Below are 17,389 nucleotides of genomic sequence, written 5' to 3'. Positions count from 1 at the left end.
CGCACGAAAACGATACGTCTCGCTGGTGCGGGTGTTGTTGAATAACATTAGATTGGCTTCGCTTCAATAGTTGGATTTGTTTCAATTGCACCCGTGGGGGCGTCATGAGAGACTGGCGAAGGGCGCTTAATCCTTGAATCACTCCAGTCATACGAGTAACCAGTACGTCAAACGAGGTTTTGTGCAGATCAAGTCTCAACTTGGTCAGTGCGATAGCAGCAGAAGTTTTCACTCCAGGATCAGCACTTTCACTACTGGCGAAAGGTTGTTCTCCCACGGTACACGTCATGTTGAGCGGTGACCAGAACGTCTTCACATTCGAAAACTGTGCAGAATGTCCTGTCACTCGACCGATATGTTCTTCAAACGGTCCTGCTGCCATCATTTCTCGGTTGGGATTTATTGCAAGGCGATTGAATTCCAGTTCGCCAATAAACCCAGACAATTTCCCAGCTTTGCAACTGACCCGAAGCTCCGACTGACCAAATCTTTGTGCTTGAACTGTTGGTCGTCTCGGTAGAACCCGAGAATTGAACGGAGGATATCCTAATCCATCCAGCGAAATATCATTTCGTACTGCAGATGCCACCGACAACGATTCCAACACAACGCACACGTTCCCTGGTGCCACCACCTGGCGCGATAGGATAACATCCATGAGACTTTCATCTGGAAAAATTAAGCGGACTTGGCCAAGCAAAAGTGACACCTCGATACTCGTCAAAGATGCCCACAGGGCCTCACCAAGTGGACTTTGAGCTTCCACTGCCTCTTCTGGCTCATTCTTCCCTCGCTGTGCGCTACTCTCTTCGAAAGACGATTTCGATATATCCATACTGCACATACCCAATACAGCAGTGAGACAATGCAAGCTTGACGTTGTCAGGGCTACATCTACACTCTCCATAGATCCCGCGACGATGTGATGTGGGAGACCTGCGTCGTTGTAATTGCGATAGAAAGCCGACAGGAACGGGAACGAGTGAGCAGGCTTTGCCACAGCAGCGTCATTCCAAGATATAACTAACGGGATTTCCGCTAAAGACTGGCTTCCATCAGCTTTGAGTTGGTGCCACTTGACGCTTGCCTCCTGGAATGCTTTCGCGATGCTGCTCGTTAAATGCCACGACTGCATCGCGGGCGGTAATGTCTGCTCCGACAAATTCATATTTGAGACGGGGAATGCCTCTGATAAGTGATTTAGATCAGGTAATTCCAGGCACACCAGAACCCCTAGAAATGCGTGCTCCGGCAACCACGAAAAATCACCAAAAGCACTACGAATTTCTTGCCTAGCACTTTGAAGTCGTTCCACAACTTGGATATCGCTCACAAATGCCTGGACATCTGTAAATGCACCACGTGCAACAGGTTTGAGGTGATGCCTTGTCGGGTGGTGGTTGCCCACTCTTGTCGCTACGCAAATATCAAGCACCTTGCCGGACACGACCGCTCGAACCAATTTGTCTTCACCGTTTGATCGGTGGTTGAGATCAGATGCACACGTAAAATGGATGGAGTCAATCTGAGCCCCCAACCTCCAGTGCCACCGGTTGTGTGCAACAGCCTCTGTCTTGTTTGCTTCTTTTTGTTGCAATAGCGAGTTTCTTGACTCTGATGGAGTGAATGGAATTTTGAGGAGATATAGGACCTTTATGGTACACGACGTAGCGTTATCATTAGTAAAATGCCAGAAAACAGTACTGTAAACGAAGACACTGCACATGTACCTTCAATCGAGACAATGACGCTTCGATGTTCGATATGTGGAGTGATATGTCAGCCTCATAAATGTGTTGATCGTCCACAAATCCGTGCGAGAAGTCCACAGAGACGCTGATACCCCGAACAGCTAATATCATCCGGTCTGTTAGTCCCTTGAGCACTCCGTTTTCAGAAACACCTAACGTGGCGTCCTCCAAAGTACACAACAGTTTCAGATTTCCCCCCGATGTCACTTGGTTTTGCTGAACCTTCTCCGTCTCCACGGACGATATCGATACTCGTGGAACATTCACCTGGAGTGCTTCACTCAGATACACATCCCCACCGCCAGCTTTCAAATCGATGACAAAATTCCAACCAGTTGGAATATTGTCTGCCGAATCCATCAACTCCACATTCTCTTTGGCAGTTTTGAGCGACCTTGACTCTTTCCCAGCCGGCAAGTTTGCAGTGATTCTTTTCACGAGACTCGACACTACAGCTACGAGCTGTGACACACCTTCCAATTCTACATCCACTCGGTCAAGCTGCGCATTAATAGAAATTTGACACTGCGCACATGAGGTTGCAATCAGCCCTGGATTGAGCGAAAACAGACCGACAGCTCCCAGTAGCGGTACTTCCCTCAATGTGCCGGATGACTTCTCTTGAACAATATCCAACTTGAAAAGTGGGACACTGGTGCTCAATCCTCTGATCGCTATCGGAGCAGCACCACCTTGAAGAATAGCACGACTAGCTTCACAGACATTGTTTATTCTCTTCAGACTGACGCTGGCGGATGTAATTTCAGCGTGCAGTGATTGGCGCTCGGCCTTAACCAACCTTGGTCGATTTGAAATAATCTTGGAAAATGAAGACCCGCATACCTCGACCATAAAAGACACCTCTGACGTCTTTGATGCCGACTCATTTAAGTCCCACACAATAGGGTATCCCAGGGGGGTCAACAAGCCATTAAGCACGTTTCCCACTTCATCAACAGCAGATGAACTTATCCCGATACTCAGTTTGTCCAGACTTGCCAATAGTCCATCGTTGTCACCTCCATCAGCCGAGCTTTCTGTAACCAGCAACTCGAACCCCAGGGCTTCTACCAATGGAGCCCGAGCGGAAGGAATGGATTCAGGTTTGATCCTTTCCAGATGTGCTGATGCAAGTCCAAGTTGGAGTCGGCTTTTGCTGCTGCCAGGATGAAAGCTGCCGAACCATACAAAATCACGCGCAAGCACACTTAAACCACCACAAGCGTTTCCCATGCGTTCGTCCTCCATTGACTTTCGGCATGAGGCAGGCACGCGAACACGGACATTGCTTATCGTAACCAACTTAATATCACTCTGCACGATTGACTGAATACGTGGTGGTGCGTCGTGTTGAGAGAACTCGACAGTATTATCTTCCGAATTGCACTCTGGGTCTTCGTTTCTGCGTAAAATGACCGAAAGAGCTTCCTTAATCTCCACACATTTCGGAGGCTCCAACACAGCCTGAGCTGCGCCAATGGATACGTCCAAAACCTTAGATATAGTTTCATCCCTCAACTTACCGTCAGGTGATGCATCCTCGCGATCAATGAAAGTGGACGTGGATGCTAAACGCAATCGTAGTGCTGAATGAACGCTCCTGTGTCGAACATTGGACACAGAAGAAATTTGGGGCGAAGCTGCTGGACACGAATGCAACGCGTAGCGAGAAAACAGTGCAATAAGTTGTGGTTGGAGCAACTGTGCTAAATTGTCCGCTGCTCCAACGTCCGGCTTACGATGGGCTCGATAATCCTCTGCGGCTGAACTGAGAGCACGTGTCATTCCTTCCGAAATTGGGATCGGGAAGCCGCTCGATGCCCATGCTGTTGACACAGCATTTGATAAGATTCCTCCATCAAGCACTCGCTCCTTAATGCCAATAGCCCTGATTGCTTGTCGGCTTATCTCGGTAACTGTGGCAATCGGAATACAGCGAATAGTTTCGCCGTTCCATACCGTAAAACATTCACAGACCGAATCCGAGTCTGTGTCGCCACGGCCAGCCTCCAGAGTTTTCCACACAGGAATATCAGCGTCCAGATTTACTTTGACAATTTCGAAGCTTCGGGCTTCACGCTGATTCAGCCTCGTTGCTTCCTCTCCGAAAAATGAATTAATAAAGTACGGGTGTGAAACGCAGTCGGAGAAGTGAGACGAATCAATTGATCCCCAGGTGAGCAGAGCCTGCCCTTTCTTGCATTTTGAGTCCTCTCGGGTGTCACTAACCGCAGCAGACACGAGCTCAACCTTCTCGATTTCAAATACCATGTCCATTCCATTTCTCTCCTCCCCTCGTGTCAGTAGCACTTCAAGAGCTACATAGCTCAGCGACAAATGAAGGATGGGTACTGCAGGTCGGGCCACTTTCCTCTTTCTCGTATGAATGGGGACCTTGACCATGCCAAGATTTGCTACTGGAACGAACTCTTCTCCACTCTCAGTGATTGTAGAATCTGGATGCTCCAGTTCTTGATCTTCCGCTTCATGCGTGCGCAACGTCAAAGAAGCCGAGCTGATGCACAGACGCACGCATGAGGTTTTTGTGATGGGGCCATTAGCAGCTAACGGGTCTGCGTCGCCGTCCGAGACTGATGGCTGGACTTTCATCAAAGCCCCTCTTGTTTCAGCGAGCAGCTCAGAGACCAACTCATCTTCTTCCTCATCTTCAGTTGTGCCCAGAGCATTCATCGCCCATCCGAACCAAGAATCTTGCTTTTTAGCTGCACTATCTTCCTTCAGGTCTTCAGGATGTTTTTTCTGGAGGACTACCGCAGGAGTAACAGCCACACGGATCGGTTCGGCATCACGTGCGATGCCCATCGATACACCGGGATTTTGTGTTTGTGGGTGCCGCTCGTAGGCTTGGTCTATCTTGCGACTTGCGCTCTTAATCAGTTGGTTCAGCATCTCTAATTGTCTATCGCTGACCGAGAAGAGCAGCTCGCCGATGAAAACGTCCACTTCGTACATGGGCATTACCCTCGAGCGATTGCACGAGTAGTAGTAGAAGGGGTCACACAGCACCGACGGTGTGTATGCGAATAATCCGTCCACATCAATAAAGTTCTCTGCATCCCGAGTTGCAGCTACAACCGCAGGAAATTGCTGGTGCAGCGGAGAAGTCGGTCTACTCCTTCGTCCGTCCTGGCCTTTCCCGTTCGGAAAGAGCATCAATTTGGCTCGGACCGACGCCGACGTCCTGCTCAGCACCGGCACCTCGTAGCCCAGCACTTTCCGCCGCACACCGTCCTTCGTATCTGCCTCACTCGTGTATCTATCCAGGAAAATCGTCACATCTTTCGCGTCGATTCGCTTGCAGATCGCTCGTCTGCCAACGCCCAGTTCTTCAAAGCTGCGCCTCCAATGGTCACGTTCACTAGCAGAATAAAAGTCCAGCGTCTAAAATAACAATACAAACAGCATTAACGTAAAGAGTTGTAACCAGTGGTTACTAAGTAACTTACCCCCAGAGCGATGGAGAACACCACGTCATCGTGCTCGTACTTGAGTACGAGGTTGTTCACCTGGACACTGACATTAGCCAGGATCTTCTGCAATGTATCGTGCAGCCAGCCGGACTTTGGCTGCTCGATTTTGTCCTCTGCGGCGTCAATTGCCGCGTCCGCTGCCGCCCCGCGCTCGCTCTTGGCCGTAAGGATGAGCTCGATGGTGTAGAGCTTCACCTCGATGGGCTGTGACAACAACTGCGTCCACGGGATGTGGATGCGCAGCTCCCGAATGAAGCCGCGCGAGAAGTCGAAGCTCGAGGGGATCTCGAGGCTCTCGCGCAGCACGTGGCGCTTGATCTCCAGGTCGTTGAGTACCACGTCCCCACCAAAGAGCCCCAGCCCCTCCAGCTGGATGTCCTCGATGTACTTGCCCAGGTAGAACTGCAGGCTCTGCGCGATGTAGCCGCGCAGCGGCGACAGGAGGTCCAGCATCGGCGCTACTTGGTGACACGTTGTATTGCACCAATGCGCATCTTGATTGGGTAAAATCACTTTTGACCAATTAAAACAAAGTTGAAGTGATGGATGGCTACAAAGGCAACATGTGCGGGCAGGATCACCTTGGTGTGGAAGCACTCGGAGTCGGACAAGCTGTACTGCGAGGAGATCGACATCGGCGAGGAGGAGTCCAAGTAGATCGCGTTGGGTCCGCAGTGGTTAAGCATGACTGCAATGAAATTTAGCGAATGGACAGCGAGCAATGTACAATAACTCTAGAAATATACTACTATCAATAACATATTATAATTGCAAGAAATAGTAATAGCACAGTAGCGCCTCGTATTAAGAAAATACTACTATTAAAACAGGAATTGCTGGCTATAAAATTTTCGAAGCCTTTTCGTTTTTGCACCATTTAATAATAAAACGAATTTTATATGGCTGAATCGTCCCTCCGCTGAGCTGCCAGTAGCCAGCTTCGCTAATTACTACATGTACAGTTGCTGATATATTTACCACATCAGCAGTAAGTGGTACTACAATATCATGATATAGTATTATAAGGTATGATTGTGTAAGCTACAGGTAGAATAACGAGGTAGTATTACAGTAGCACAACTCAAATCAGGCTATTAATAATGACCGGCATGAGGAGAACGAACATATGTGAAATCATGATGGTTGGGCTTTTGTTTAGCGTTACAACGCTAAGTACTTAAACCTCAACGGTCCTTGCCATAGGTTCCCTTATACCACTTGGAATACGCCAGCCAGAAGTGATAATCCATATCCTTGTCCAGCTGGGCCCCCGTCATAATCTTGACCTTTTCCGGGATGCCTAGCCTTTGGTGCAACTGATACGGAGAGCCAATTATCGCCTCGACTTGTTGGAACAGTTCTTTGTTTTTAGCGATAAGCTGGTTTGCCTTGGCTTCGAGAGTGGCGGAACTCTTAAGAATAGACTTCAAGCTCTCCAACCCAGCCCTCTCTTCGTCATCAGAGTCATCGGCATCGGCGGTAGCTACGCGGATTCTCAGAGACCTGCTGCCGACAATGTTGTTCTGCACAAGATCGATCGAGTTCGAGAGATCCGACGCAGTCACGGCGGCTTCAACCGTGTTAGCCTTGGCCAGGAGCGTGACGGCAGCTGCGAATAGGAAGAGGCTCAAACGCATGGTTAATCTTGGTTGGCTGAAGAGGTCTGAGGCTTGGATAGCAAAATATGAACTGATGTTGCGGCGTGGGGGGCACCCGAAGTCGCTCTATTGTGACACTGCCTGCCCCACAATAAACCCGGATAATAAAAGTACCGGATGTTCATATCCAGCATATCCAGTCTCACGTATCTTAGGAACGGTCTTTTCAGTTTTTCTCGTTTCAGACTGATAATGATACGTTTTTATAATCATATTCCCAGGTTTGTTTCCCATGCCGATCGGTCTTCGTTCGGACAACAAACGGTTGGTTTTCGCGCTGGGTACGTCCGAGACGACGATCTATCCGCTCCATTCCCTTAGTTGCCGGCCATACCGCGAAAGAGCGATGGCGTCGAGCACGTGCACTGTATCCTCTGTACCATCTACCTGAGAGTTTTCGTTCACGCCGCATAAAGAACCATCTAGAGGTCCTGACGCGTTGGTGCCAAGTTGGCACTTGGCACAACAACTGAGTGAACTAATGCTAAGCGAAAATGACCATAGTTAGAAAACAATTTGAACCATAACAAACTGATAGAAATCGATTTTTGTCGCGTTTATTTGATTCGTCAAATAAACTGAGAACAACCTTAACATCTCTCTTTTTAATTTCTCTCATTTTAATTTAACTGAATCCCGATCGGTGCGTGTATCGTATTGCATCATAAAAATGTTACTACGACTCACTATCTTTAAAAACGTAGCATGTCTGTCAGTGTCACGATATTCAGAGGAGAGAGGACTCTTCTAATGACCTGGTTTGGGATTTGTCGCCGAGCAAAATACCTCAACAGTTTACAGTACAGTGACTCGTCGAGCTGCCAGGTCAAACAGAAATAATGCAATCATGTGTTCGGCGGGAATATACAAAGGGATCGTGTACACTGCAATCCATGTTGAGGTGACCTGGGGCGCCCTTTTCCGCAATCTAAGCGTGCGTGAAAAGATCGTCACCTTTCCGCATCTAAGCTTGCGTGAGAAAGTTTTTTCACGCAAGCTTAGATTGCGGGAAAGGGTCACTGGTAGGATACGCATACAGTCTCAGAAGGGGGTAGTAGGTGTTCGACGAGCAACGTGCCAGAGGGTTATTATAGTAGCAACAAACCCGGACGGTATTTGCGGAGGCGAGCCCACCGTCGCGTTTTCCAACAAGCCGGGCAACGCCTCGCACCGATTTTACAACCGTTTCTCTCGCAGGAGCATTGCGATTGTCTTTGCGGAACAAAGCCAAATCCTGAAGTTTATCCTCGGATGTGCTTGATTCAACGACAGGTGTTTGTATGGGACTCGTCTGAGACTATCCTCTGCCGTTTGTGAAAAGCTGCACAGTCTGTACATATAGGCAACAGATCTGTGTGCAGAATCTGCACTGCAGATCGTCACGATTATTGGGTAAGTTTGGACGCGGGCCTCCCAACGCTAGGATACGCTCTCCGACAATACGGTGCATGTACCACGTCCATACAAAGCGGTATTTGCTGTTCGTGAAAATCGGGGGATCTAGAAATCTTCACAGCACTGGTTCCAGTCTCCGATCCCATTTCTTAATTTGCATCCAAGCGTCCAACCAGCCAGTACATCCATCGACCAACCAGCCATGCGCCTGAGCTTCGTCCTGTTCGCTACTGCAGTCGCACTTGCTGTTCGTTGCGACGCTACCCTGACGACCCTGGATGCTACCCAGATAAAGTTCTCCTAGTTGGCCTCCCAAGACCTTGCTCAAACGAACAGCAACGAGAACCGATTTTGAGAGGAGGTAAAGCTATCGACGAAGATGATGACGAGTACGAGCACAACAAGAATCTGGAGAATGAAGAGAGGGGAGGGAAAATGTGGGCCCAAAAGTTCGCGAAGTGGCACGCGAACAAAGAGACTGCGGACGATGTGTACCAGAGGTTCGCACTCGAGCCCCGCAGTGCGCCAAGCGTACAGGTATGGAAGCATCAAAGACCTGGACAACAACCCGTATTACCGTAAGTGGGCCGCTTACTCGGCGTTCCTTAAGGGGCTTGAGTAGAAAAGTTCGATGATGAGTCGTTAATCTCCTGAGAAGATTCCCCTCTAAGTCATTCAGTACAACATGTTGCCTTCTGAACATCAGAAACTGTAGTTGGGGGGACTTTCAATTGAGCTTTTGCTTGTGCCAGGACCAACAACCAATCTGTCATACCCAGATACAATGAATCCGCATTGGCGTTTGCCTTAGTATCCGAGCCGAACCTAGTGGTGGATGGTGGTGGTTAAGTGGCCTTCTATTTGATGTTTATGTCTTTTCTATAGAAGCCTTTTGATAATATAAAAGACGCGACTTGATGTCGTTCATCTGTCTGGGTGGCGTTGCTTCTGGTTGATCTCGTGGTTTGAAGTTTGATAGGTAGCTGTGCATCGGGTCTGTTGTTGTGCTGGGTTGTTGTAGGTCAAATTGTCGAGTCTTGTGGGTTTGTGTCAGTGTCCGAACTGCTTCCAGGTCGGCTTTTGCTGGTGTGCTCCATTGCACAACGAAGAAGCGCTGTAGCTCTTGATCCAGTTCCTGGATGAGGCTGTCGCTCTGTGTTGTCGCTGGTTTTGCACTGAGGGACTTCTGGATTGTTTTATCCACACTGTCACTTCGGAGGTACGTCTTTGCTGCGTCTCCGAGCTTCTATAGTAGTGGTGAATGGATACAAGAATACCATTATACATATCAAAATGCTACAGGCTTGGCGCCTCGAAGCTCTATATGCTGGAGCCCCACGCATGGTGATCAGCATTGCCTCGCACTGCAATTGTACTACAATTTGTAGTGGGGGGTAGAATCTACCTCAGTCGAAAATCGGCTCGTCGCTCCACTCGCCCTCGGACCACCACACTTCCGTGTCTGAATTCGCGTCCGACGCAGCATATCGCCGCCACTCCGTACCGTCGTAGTCCTCCACCAGGCCGTACTCATCGTAGCCGTCGCTCTCGTCCACAGGACTCGCGCTAAACGACCCTGCAGACTTGACGGATCCGCTGGATGCGCTCGCGCCATCGGAATCGTAGATAGCGAACCACTGCAACTGCCGCTGCACAATGTCCACGTTGCCCGCACACTCCTGCAGCATTTCGTCCACAACGCCGTCGTAGGCAAACGGCTCCTGCCCGAAGTTCACGTGGATGGCGTCCGACGAGTCCAGCCCGACGGCCGGATACCACTGCTCATGCACGCACTCCATGGCGCTGCCTTCGTTGCCAATGAGCTCGCCATTGTTCGTGAACATGACAAAGGAGCGGCCATCGCGCACGCTTCGCCGCACGCCGCAGCCGATGGTATCGCTGGTCCCGAAGGCTGGGCCGAATTGTCGCCCGCGGTTTGAGTGGAACATCTGACCGTCGTCGCCATGGTATCCGTAGGACCGGAAGTCCCAGCCAGGCTGTCGGTCGACGAGCGGAAAGCGCGAGGTCACGAGGCCGATGGACGTCACGTCCTCGCCGTGTACTCGTCTCGCCGAAGGCTTGACGCGCTTCGTGACGGAGATCTCGAAGTAGCCGCTGGACACGACACCCACGTGGTACTCGAGCGCATTCGTCTGCGGGTTCCTGCGCTTGAACACTGCGACGTGGAACGTCGTGGGGAACGGCGCATTGGACCGCACGCAGCGGTCGTCGCCCAGGATGTCGCCGTCAAAGCCAAAGTCCACCACCTCCGTCGGCTTGATTGGTTGCGCATGAAGGGACACGACACTGCAACTCGAAGCCAAGAGAAACAGCAATCGTCAGTTACTCTGTCCAGAACCAATCTGATCCACTGCAAATGCACATTGACAGCCATCCACTCACTTCTGCTCGAGCGCCAGACTGCCTCGGTAGTGCCGCGTCTGCTGGATGTCCGCGTAGGCTGGCAGCGGCGTGATCGCGTGCGCCAGGAGCTGGTACAGCCGGCTCTCGCTCACGCTCTCGGGGAAGAGCTTGCGCAGCTGCTCGGAGACCACAAGCGGCACGGAGCCGTCGCACGCGCCCGGCAGTCGGAAGTTGAGCGTCTCCCAGCGGTGGCAGAAAAGCGCCTTCCACACGGGGAAGCGCGGCAGCACCGAGCGCGCCGTGAACTTGGACGCGCACGTGAAGGCCTCGACGTCTCGCGGCGCAGCGAACGACAGCAGCTGCGCCACCAGCTCGTCGTCCAGCGCATGGATCGGCGCCATGCTCTCTCTTGGGATAGTGGTGTCGGGGGTCTGGTCTTGCTTGGAACAATTGAACAATGACGCGCGTGTCCGGCGTGAAAGGTTGCAAGGTTGCAAGGTTGCAACGACTTGCAACCGTTGGTGGTGCTTCAGAGATACGGTGCACCAATCCTCCTGAGTAGCATGGTGAATCCTCCCGGAAAAGAATCATCGCAGACAGATTTCTGTTTAAGGGTCGTTAACTACGGTAGAACGAATAACCGTGTTGGTACGTACGGCGAGTCGTGTTGTCCGCGTGGAGCTGAACGGAAATGATCGCCTAGTCTACCCTCGATCACTGGTAGCTCCTTTCTGAGGAATAGTCCTTGCTGTTCTGCCGCCTCTGGCAATTGCATTCCCCGGTCAAATATGCGATCGAAACGCTATTTTCTTCACCATTGCAAGCTTTGCAGTGGTTCAAAATCGTGCTGTCGAAGCAACCCATTTCGACTGCTTCACGGCCTTTTGCTGCGGGTCTTCGCCGCCGACCTCTTAGTAAGAATAATATGTGACAAAGCCACGAGGATGCGCGTCGCATGTGATTGGCTGCTTCATGCCATAAAATGACACAGGCGACGTAGATGGCTACAGTACGTGGACATAGCAACAAGGACCAATCTCACTGCACTGTTGATTCTCTACGATGGGCCCACGGTTTCCTTCCTCCCTTCTTGTCTCCTCGCTATACGCTCTACATGCCATGGGGCCAACCGAAAGCAGCGCGCCTAGCTAATAAACGCCTTCACGAGCGACTTGACGCGGCACGGACCGGCGGACGTCATGATCTGCTCGCCCTTGTACGTCGCGACGCACTTGGCGTCGGTCAGGAAGTCCGGCGAGATCTTCTCCAGTGCCTTCTGCTTCTTCATCTGCGCCGCCGACAGCGGCTCGCCGCTCGCCTCGGAGGCAATTGTCACGCGCTCGCCCACCACCGCGTCGGCCGGGGGCTCCACGAACTGCACGTTCTCGTGGGCCTCGTCGCACGCGCACAGCACCATACCGTGCGACTTGAAGCCGCCCAGCTTCGCCGGCTTCAGGTTCAGCAACACCAGCACCTTGCGCTTCTCCATCTCCTCCAGCGAGTAGAACGCCTGCAGCCCCGAAGCGACCTGCTTGGGCTCCTCCTCGCCGATGTCGATCTCCTCGCAGTACAACTTGTCCGACTCCGGGTGCTTCCACACCAAGGTGATCTCGCCCACACGGATGTCCAGCGACGAGAACGGCGGCGTGGCGGGCTTGACAGGTTTAGCCTTCACCGGCTTAGCCTTGGCTGCAGCAGCCAAGGCCAGCTTCTGCTTCTCCTCCTCGCTCAGCACCTTGTTGAACAGGATGCCGCCGATCGTCACCTCCGTGCCAGGCTTCAAGTTGTCGTAGTCCGGGGACAGCGCCGTAAGCACCACAGGAGCCGTGCCCAGCTTCTCAAAAATCGTATCGGCAGTCTTCGGGGTGATCGGGCTCAGGTAGTGCGCCAGCACATAGATGGCCTCCAGGCACGTGCGCACGACCACCTGACGCGGTGCGTCCTCCTTCATGTGCCACGGCTCCTTCTCCGTCAGGTATTTGTTGGTCTCCTTGAGCGCGTTCACAATTGTCAAACAAGCGTTCTGCAGCGAGAAGTCCTTGTACGAGTCTTCCGAGGACTTGAGCAACTCGTAGATGTCAAACGGCTTGTCCGCCTTGGCATCGGGCACAACGCCGTTTGAGTACTTCTTACAGATGTTAACGGTACGGTGCACCAGGTTGCCCAGAGTGTCCGCCAGCTCCGAGTTGTGAATGTTGATGAGGTCATCCTCGGAGAAGGGCATGTCCTGGCCGAACTTTGCCGAGCGCACAATGAAGTAGCGGAACGACTCCAGCCCGTATTTGTTGATCATTTCATACGGGTCAATGACGTTGCCAATGCTCTTGCTCATCTTGGAGCCGTCCTTGGCGTTCACGAATCCGTGCGCAAACACGCGCTTGGGCAGCGGGATGCCCGTGCTCATGAGGATGCAGGGCCAGATGACGCAGTGGAACCACGTAATGTCCTTGCCGATGATGTGCACGCTGGCAGGCCAGTAGCGGGCATTCGCTCCGTCTGGGTACCCGATGGCCGACAGATAGTTGGCCAGCGCGTCGAACCACACGTAGAGCACGTGCTTGGGGTCGTTGCGCAGCGGGATGCCGTGCGTGAACGTGTTGCGCGAGGCCGACAGGTCCTGCAGTGGCTCTTTGAGGCGACGCAGTAGCTCCTGGCGACGCACCTCGGGCTGGAGGAACTCGGGGTGCTCCTCGATGTGCTTGACGAGGCGGTCCTGGTACTTGGACATCTTGAAAAAGTACGACTCCTCCTTCATCTTCTTGAAGAGAATGCCGGTCGTAGGGTCCTTGTAGTCCGTAAGCTGGGCCTCTGTCTCGGTCACAAACGTCTCTTCGCGCACGTTGTACCAGCCCTCGTAATGGCCCAGGTACACGTCGCCGTTGTCGAGCGCGCGCTGGAAGAGCCACTGGGCGAACGACTTGTGCTCATCGCTCGTGGTGCGGATGAACTTGTCGTTGCTCATGTTGAGGTCCTTGGTGAGCTGCTGGAAGATGCCGGCGTACTTATCCACGAGCTGCTGGGGCGAGACACCCGCGGCCTCGGCCGTCTGCGCGATTTTCTGGCCGTGCTCGTCCGTGCCCGTGAGGAAGAACACGTCGCGGCCGAACACGCGGTGGTAGCGGCAGATAACGTCCGAACACACATTCTCGTACGCGTGGCCCATGTGCGGCAGGCCGTTCGTGTAGTGGATGGCCGTCGTCAGATAGAAGCTCTCGCGCGCGGGCTTGGCCGCCGCCACCTGCGTCTCCAGCGACTGCAAGCGCGCGTCCTGCTGCTGCTGCGCCACCTCCAGCTTGTCCACGCGGGCTGCCAGGTCCGTCGACATGGTCTCTCTCTCTCTCTCGGATGCGCTTCGGCTTTGACGGCGCTGATTCCCTTTTGGCTCCCTCCCCACCAACTTGTCAACTGCCACAAGAAAATGTGTGACGCGCGCTTCAAATAGAGGCCTAACATTGGCTGAAAATAAGTGCTTTATACGCGTGCTCATTGGTCAATATGCTACATCTCTCACATTCAAATTCGCCACCAGAATAAATACTTCTCACAGCATTAGCAATCCGTCTAATACTGTTACCTCACGCCGCATAATGTTGTCAGTGTAGCGTACCTATCCGGCAATTATTCCATAACCGCCTTTAAATTTCCCGCGCTATCCGCTCACATCTCGAGCCGGGTCGCCCACTACGCGAGTCCATCCTGTACCATGGTGCTGCACCGCAAAGGCAGCTCCAGCTCGCTCTCGAGCGTGGCCACGGACAAGCGCAGCAACAACGGTAGCCTGCACAAGCTCGCGGACGACCCCAGCTCCTTCGGCTCCATGCTGGACCAGCTGCACGCCGAGCAGAAGGGCACCATCGAGGCGCTCACGAGCCAAGTCGAGTTCTACCGCCAGCGGGAGGAGCGCGCGCGCCAGGAGCTGGCCACGCTACGCCGCTGCCTGCCGCTGGGCAAAGGCGACTCGGACGTGACCAAGCTGGCGAGCGAGAACCACGCGCTCGGGGACGAGCTGGACGCGCTGCGCACCAAGAAGAGCGGCTGGGACAGGGACCGCGCGCGCCTCGAGCGCCACAAACGCGAGCTAGAACGCCAACTCAAGGACGCCAAGCACACGCTCGCGGGCTTCTCGCAGGCCATCGAGCAGCTGGAGACGAAGATGCAGCGCAAGGAGGCGGAGGAGCACACGCGCTGCCTCGAGCTCGAGAACGAGCTGCAGGACAAGGCGCTGGAGTGCGACCAGCTGCAGCAGCAGGTGGAGAATCTCCAGACTGCTAGTGATGAAAATACGAGGCTGCGTGCAGAGCTCCAGACGCTGCTGGGACGCAGCTTCAGTGAACAGCTTAGCGGCCCCCGCTTCTCTGAGGAGATTAACGGGATCGGCGACAAGTTGCGCGGTTTGGAGGACGACAAGCGGCTACAGGAGACGCAGATCCAGCAGCTGCAGCGCGACATGGCTGCGGCGCAGCTTGAGGTGGAGCGCAAGAACTGCGAATTGAAGGAGATGCAGCTCAAGCTGGACAGGTCAACGGATATGCTGACGCTGCGGGAACAGTTGCTGGCTTCGGACGGTAGTTCTAGGAAAGAAGTTGAGGCGCAGCGACAGGAACTGTTGGTGCTGGTGTCGACGTTGCAGCGTGAGAAGGAAGAGCTGCAAAGCCAGATTTCCAGTCTGCACAAGGAGCAAGAGACCACCAGAGATGAGCTGCAGACTGCCAAGGCGCGGTTGTCTGTGAAAGACCACACAGTTCTGGTTTCTACTCTGCGCAGTGAAGTTGGTTCTTTGAAGGATCGGCTTCGGAATGAATTCTTGCACGAGAAGGACAGTCTGAAGACCGAGACCCAGACACTGAAGCAGGAGATCACGTTGCTGCGAGGACGTTTGGCGGAAAAAGACCTTGCCGCTCGCAACCTTGAAAATGAACTTCTCCGAGGTGACGAGAAGCAGAGGCAAGCAGAGTACGACATCCGCCAGTTGCGAGAGCAGATCAACCGATTGGGAGCCGAGCTGGACCAGTCTCGAACGAAATACCAGCAGCTCCAACAATGCAGGACGTCGCTGGTGGAGCAGCTTGATTTCGGGTTTAAGGAACTGCTGAACGACGAGGAGAGCGCGGCATCTGCCCATGAAGAGCTTGAGAAGCTGCGCAGTGAACTCATTCGTATCAAAAAGGAAAATGGAGTTTTTGAGACGGAACGACAGACGTTGACGGAGGCGCTCGAGCGCGTGGATCGACTCAACGGCGAGGCTTCTACTCGTCAAAACGAAAAGATTGACGAGCTGTACCGCCACCTTTTGGAAAAGGAAGAGGTCATCACGTCGCTTAAGAGCGCCGAACGCCAAGTGGCTTTGCTTCAGCAAGAGAAGGAGTCGTTGGAGGGCAATGTCACTGATGCCCGTCTGCGTTGTGAAAGCCGAGTGGAATCTGAAGTGCGCAAGGCTGACGGACTTCGCTCTCGGATTGAGCAGCTGGAGCAGGACAAGCAGAGTATGAAGCAGAAGATTGACGAACTTGAAGAAGAAAGCGCTCAATGGAACGAGAAGATGCACGCTTCCGAGCTGTCTCTTCGCCAGAAAGACCAGGAGCTGGGGGAGCTCAAGCAGGATCTCTCTCGTGTCGAAGAAGAGCTTGCGGATGCGACTCGGTCTATTGAATGCGGACGCAAAGATCTCTCGAGTCGTGAGCAGAAGCTGCTGAAAGAGCGAAAGAAGATGGAGCACGAGATGATTCAGCTAGTGCGGCGCATTGAGAGCGCTGGTCAGCGCAACTTCGAGTTGGGTGAGAAGGTGATCACGCTCGCAAAGCAATCCAAGGTGGATCAAACGGATCTGGTGGCGTTGAGCTCTCAAGTGAAGAGCTACAAGGACCAGGTGAAGACACTCGAAAGCCATCTTGGACAGATCCACCGTCGCAGTGGTCAGGAGTCTGACACGGTTCATGATTTGCAGCGGAAACTGAGTGATGTTACGTGCTTGAAAGAGAGCTACCAAGTTGAGATCAACAAGATGCGGCAGATGCTGGAGCACATGCAAAGCGACTACAGTGTGGCGAAGCAGCAGCGCGACGAAGCCGTGAAGCGAGTACGCCTTCTTGTGCAGTGCCGAGATAGCATGAAGGCGACAGTGGAAGATCACACAACGGAACTGGTTGAGGAGATCGAAGCGCTCCAGCACCAGATGGACAGCGAGCGGAAGCGCTGCGCGGTGTTGTTGACTAACGAGAAGACTCTGCTGCGCGATCTCCAAGAGCGCAACGCTGCCATTTCGAAGATGCAGCGCACAGTCTCGGTGCTGCAGCATCAGCTCAAGGATCGATCTAGCAGCGACCGATCCAGCAACTCGACCTGCAGTCCCAGGAGGAGATCTCGTGGCAGCAGTATCGCTGGTACTCCGGTGAGCTGCAGCAACCAGTCCACGGTCCCCACCACCAGCTCGCTCTCCTCGCACCGCCACCATCGTCACCATTCTCAGCAGCAGCAGCAGCCTCAAGAGCCGCAGCAGCAACAACTCCGATCGAGTTCAGTGTCGTCAAGCAGCAGCGGGTCCACCATGACGCCAGCCAAGGAGATGGAGCACCTGCTGAGCAACTTGGAGCGCATCTCGGACTTCTCGGCGCAGGTGCAGCAGCTCCATCCATAATTTATTTAACTGGTAGGGTGTGAAGTACGTACGCGCAGGCATTCGTAGTGTAACCTGTAACAACGAGCGAGTGCATTTCGGGCCACCGGTCTCCGA

At 53.2% G+C, this 17,389-nt stretch overlaps 5 protein-coding genes across 5 annotated transcripts; 1 reads left to right on the top strand and 4 right to left on the bottom strand.

The window, feature by feature from the left end:
• Window positions 1-3,655: 3,655 nt before the first annotated feature.
• Window positions 3,656-5,695, bottom strand: KRP23_12623 (Vacuolar protein sorting-associated protein 13B; the record flags this gene model as incomplete). Its single annotated transcript, XM_067883263.1, has 3 exons — window positions 3,656-3,667; window positions 3,729-5,153; window positions 5,219-5,695. The coding sequence occupies 3 exons, from the start codon at window positions 5,693-5,695 to the stop codon at window positions 3,656-3,658; spliced, it is 1,914 nt and encodes a 637-aa protein (XP_067739531.1).
• Window positions 5,696-6,426: 731 nt separating this feature from the next.
• On the bottom strand, window positions 6,427-6,879 carry KRP23_12622 (uncharacterized protein; the record flags this gene model as incomplete). The annotated part of the gene is made up of 1 exon (XM_067883262.1): window positions 6,427-6,879. One exon carries the CDS (start codon window positions 6,877-6,879, stop codon window positions 6,427-6,429), a length of 453 nt encoding a protein of 150 aa, XP_067739530.1.
• Window positions 6,880-9,701: 2,822 nt separating this feature from the next.
• KRP23_12621 (Ran-binding proteins 9/10-like protein) lies at window positions 9,702-11,060 on the bottom strand (the record flags this gene model as incomplete). The annotated part of the gene is made up of 2 exons (XM_067883261.1): window positions 9,702-10,602; window positions 10,699-11,060. 2 exons carry the CDS (start codon window positions 11,058-11,060, stop codon window positions 9,702-9,704), a joined length of 1,263 nt encoding a protein of 420 aa, XP_067739529.1.
• A 743-nt stretch (window positions 11,061-11,803) lies between these two features.
• Window positions 11,804-13,984, bottom strand: KRP23_12620 (Methionine--tRNA ligase; the record flags this gene model as incomplete). The annotated part of the gene is made up of 1 exon (XM_067883259.1): window positions 11,804-13,984. The coding sequence occupies one exon, from the start codon at window positions 13,982-13,984 to the stop codon at window positions 11,804-11,806; it is 2,181 nt and encodes a 726-aa protein (XP_067739528.1).
• Window positions 13,985-14,362: 378 nt separating this feature from the next.
• Window positions 14,363-17,293, top strand: KRP23_12619 (uncharacterized protein; the record flags this gene model as incomplete). Its single annotated transcript, XM_067883258.1, has 1 exon — window positions 14,363-17,293. The coding sequence occupies one exon, from the start codon at window positions 14,363-14,365 to the stop codon at window positions 17,291-17,293; it is 2,931 nt and encodes a 976-aa protein (XP_067739527.1).
• Between the last annotated feature and the right edge of the window lie 96 nt (window positions 17,294-17,389).

The sequence above is a fragment of the Phytophthora ramorum genome (genome assembly GCF_020800215.1).
Source record: "Phytophthora ramorum isolate Pr-102 chromosome Unknown Phyram_PR-102_s0015, whole genome shotgun sequence".
NCBI lineage: Eukaryota > Oomycota > Peronosporomycetes > Peronosporales > Peronosporaceae > Phytophthora > Phytophthora ramorum.
The sequence above is the reverse complement of the archived record's forward strand: the minus strand, read 5'-3'. Positions and strand labels throughout refer to the sequence as shown.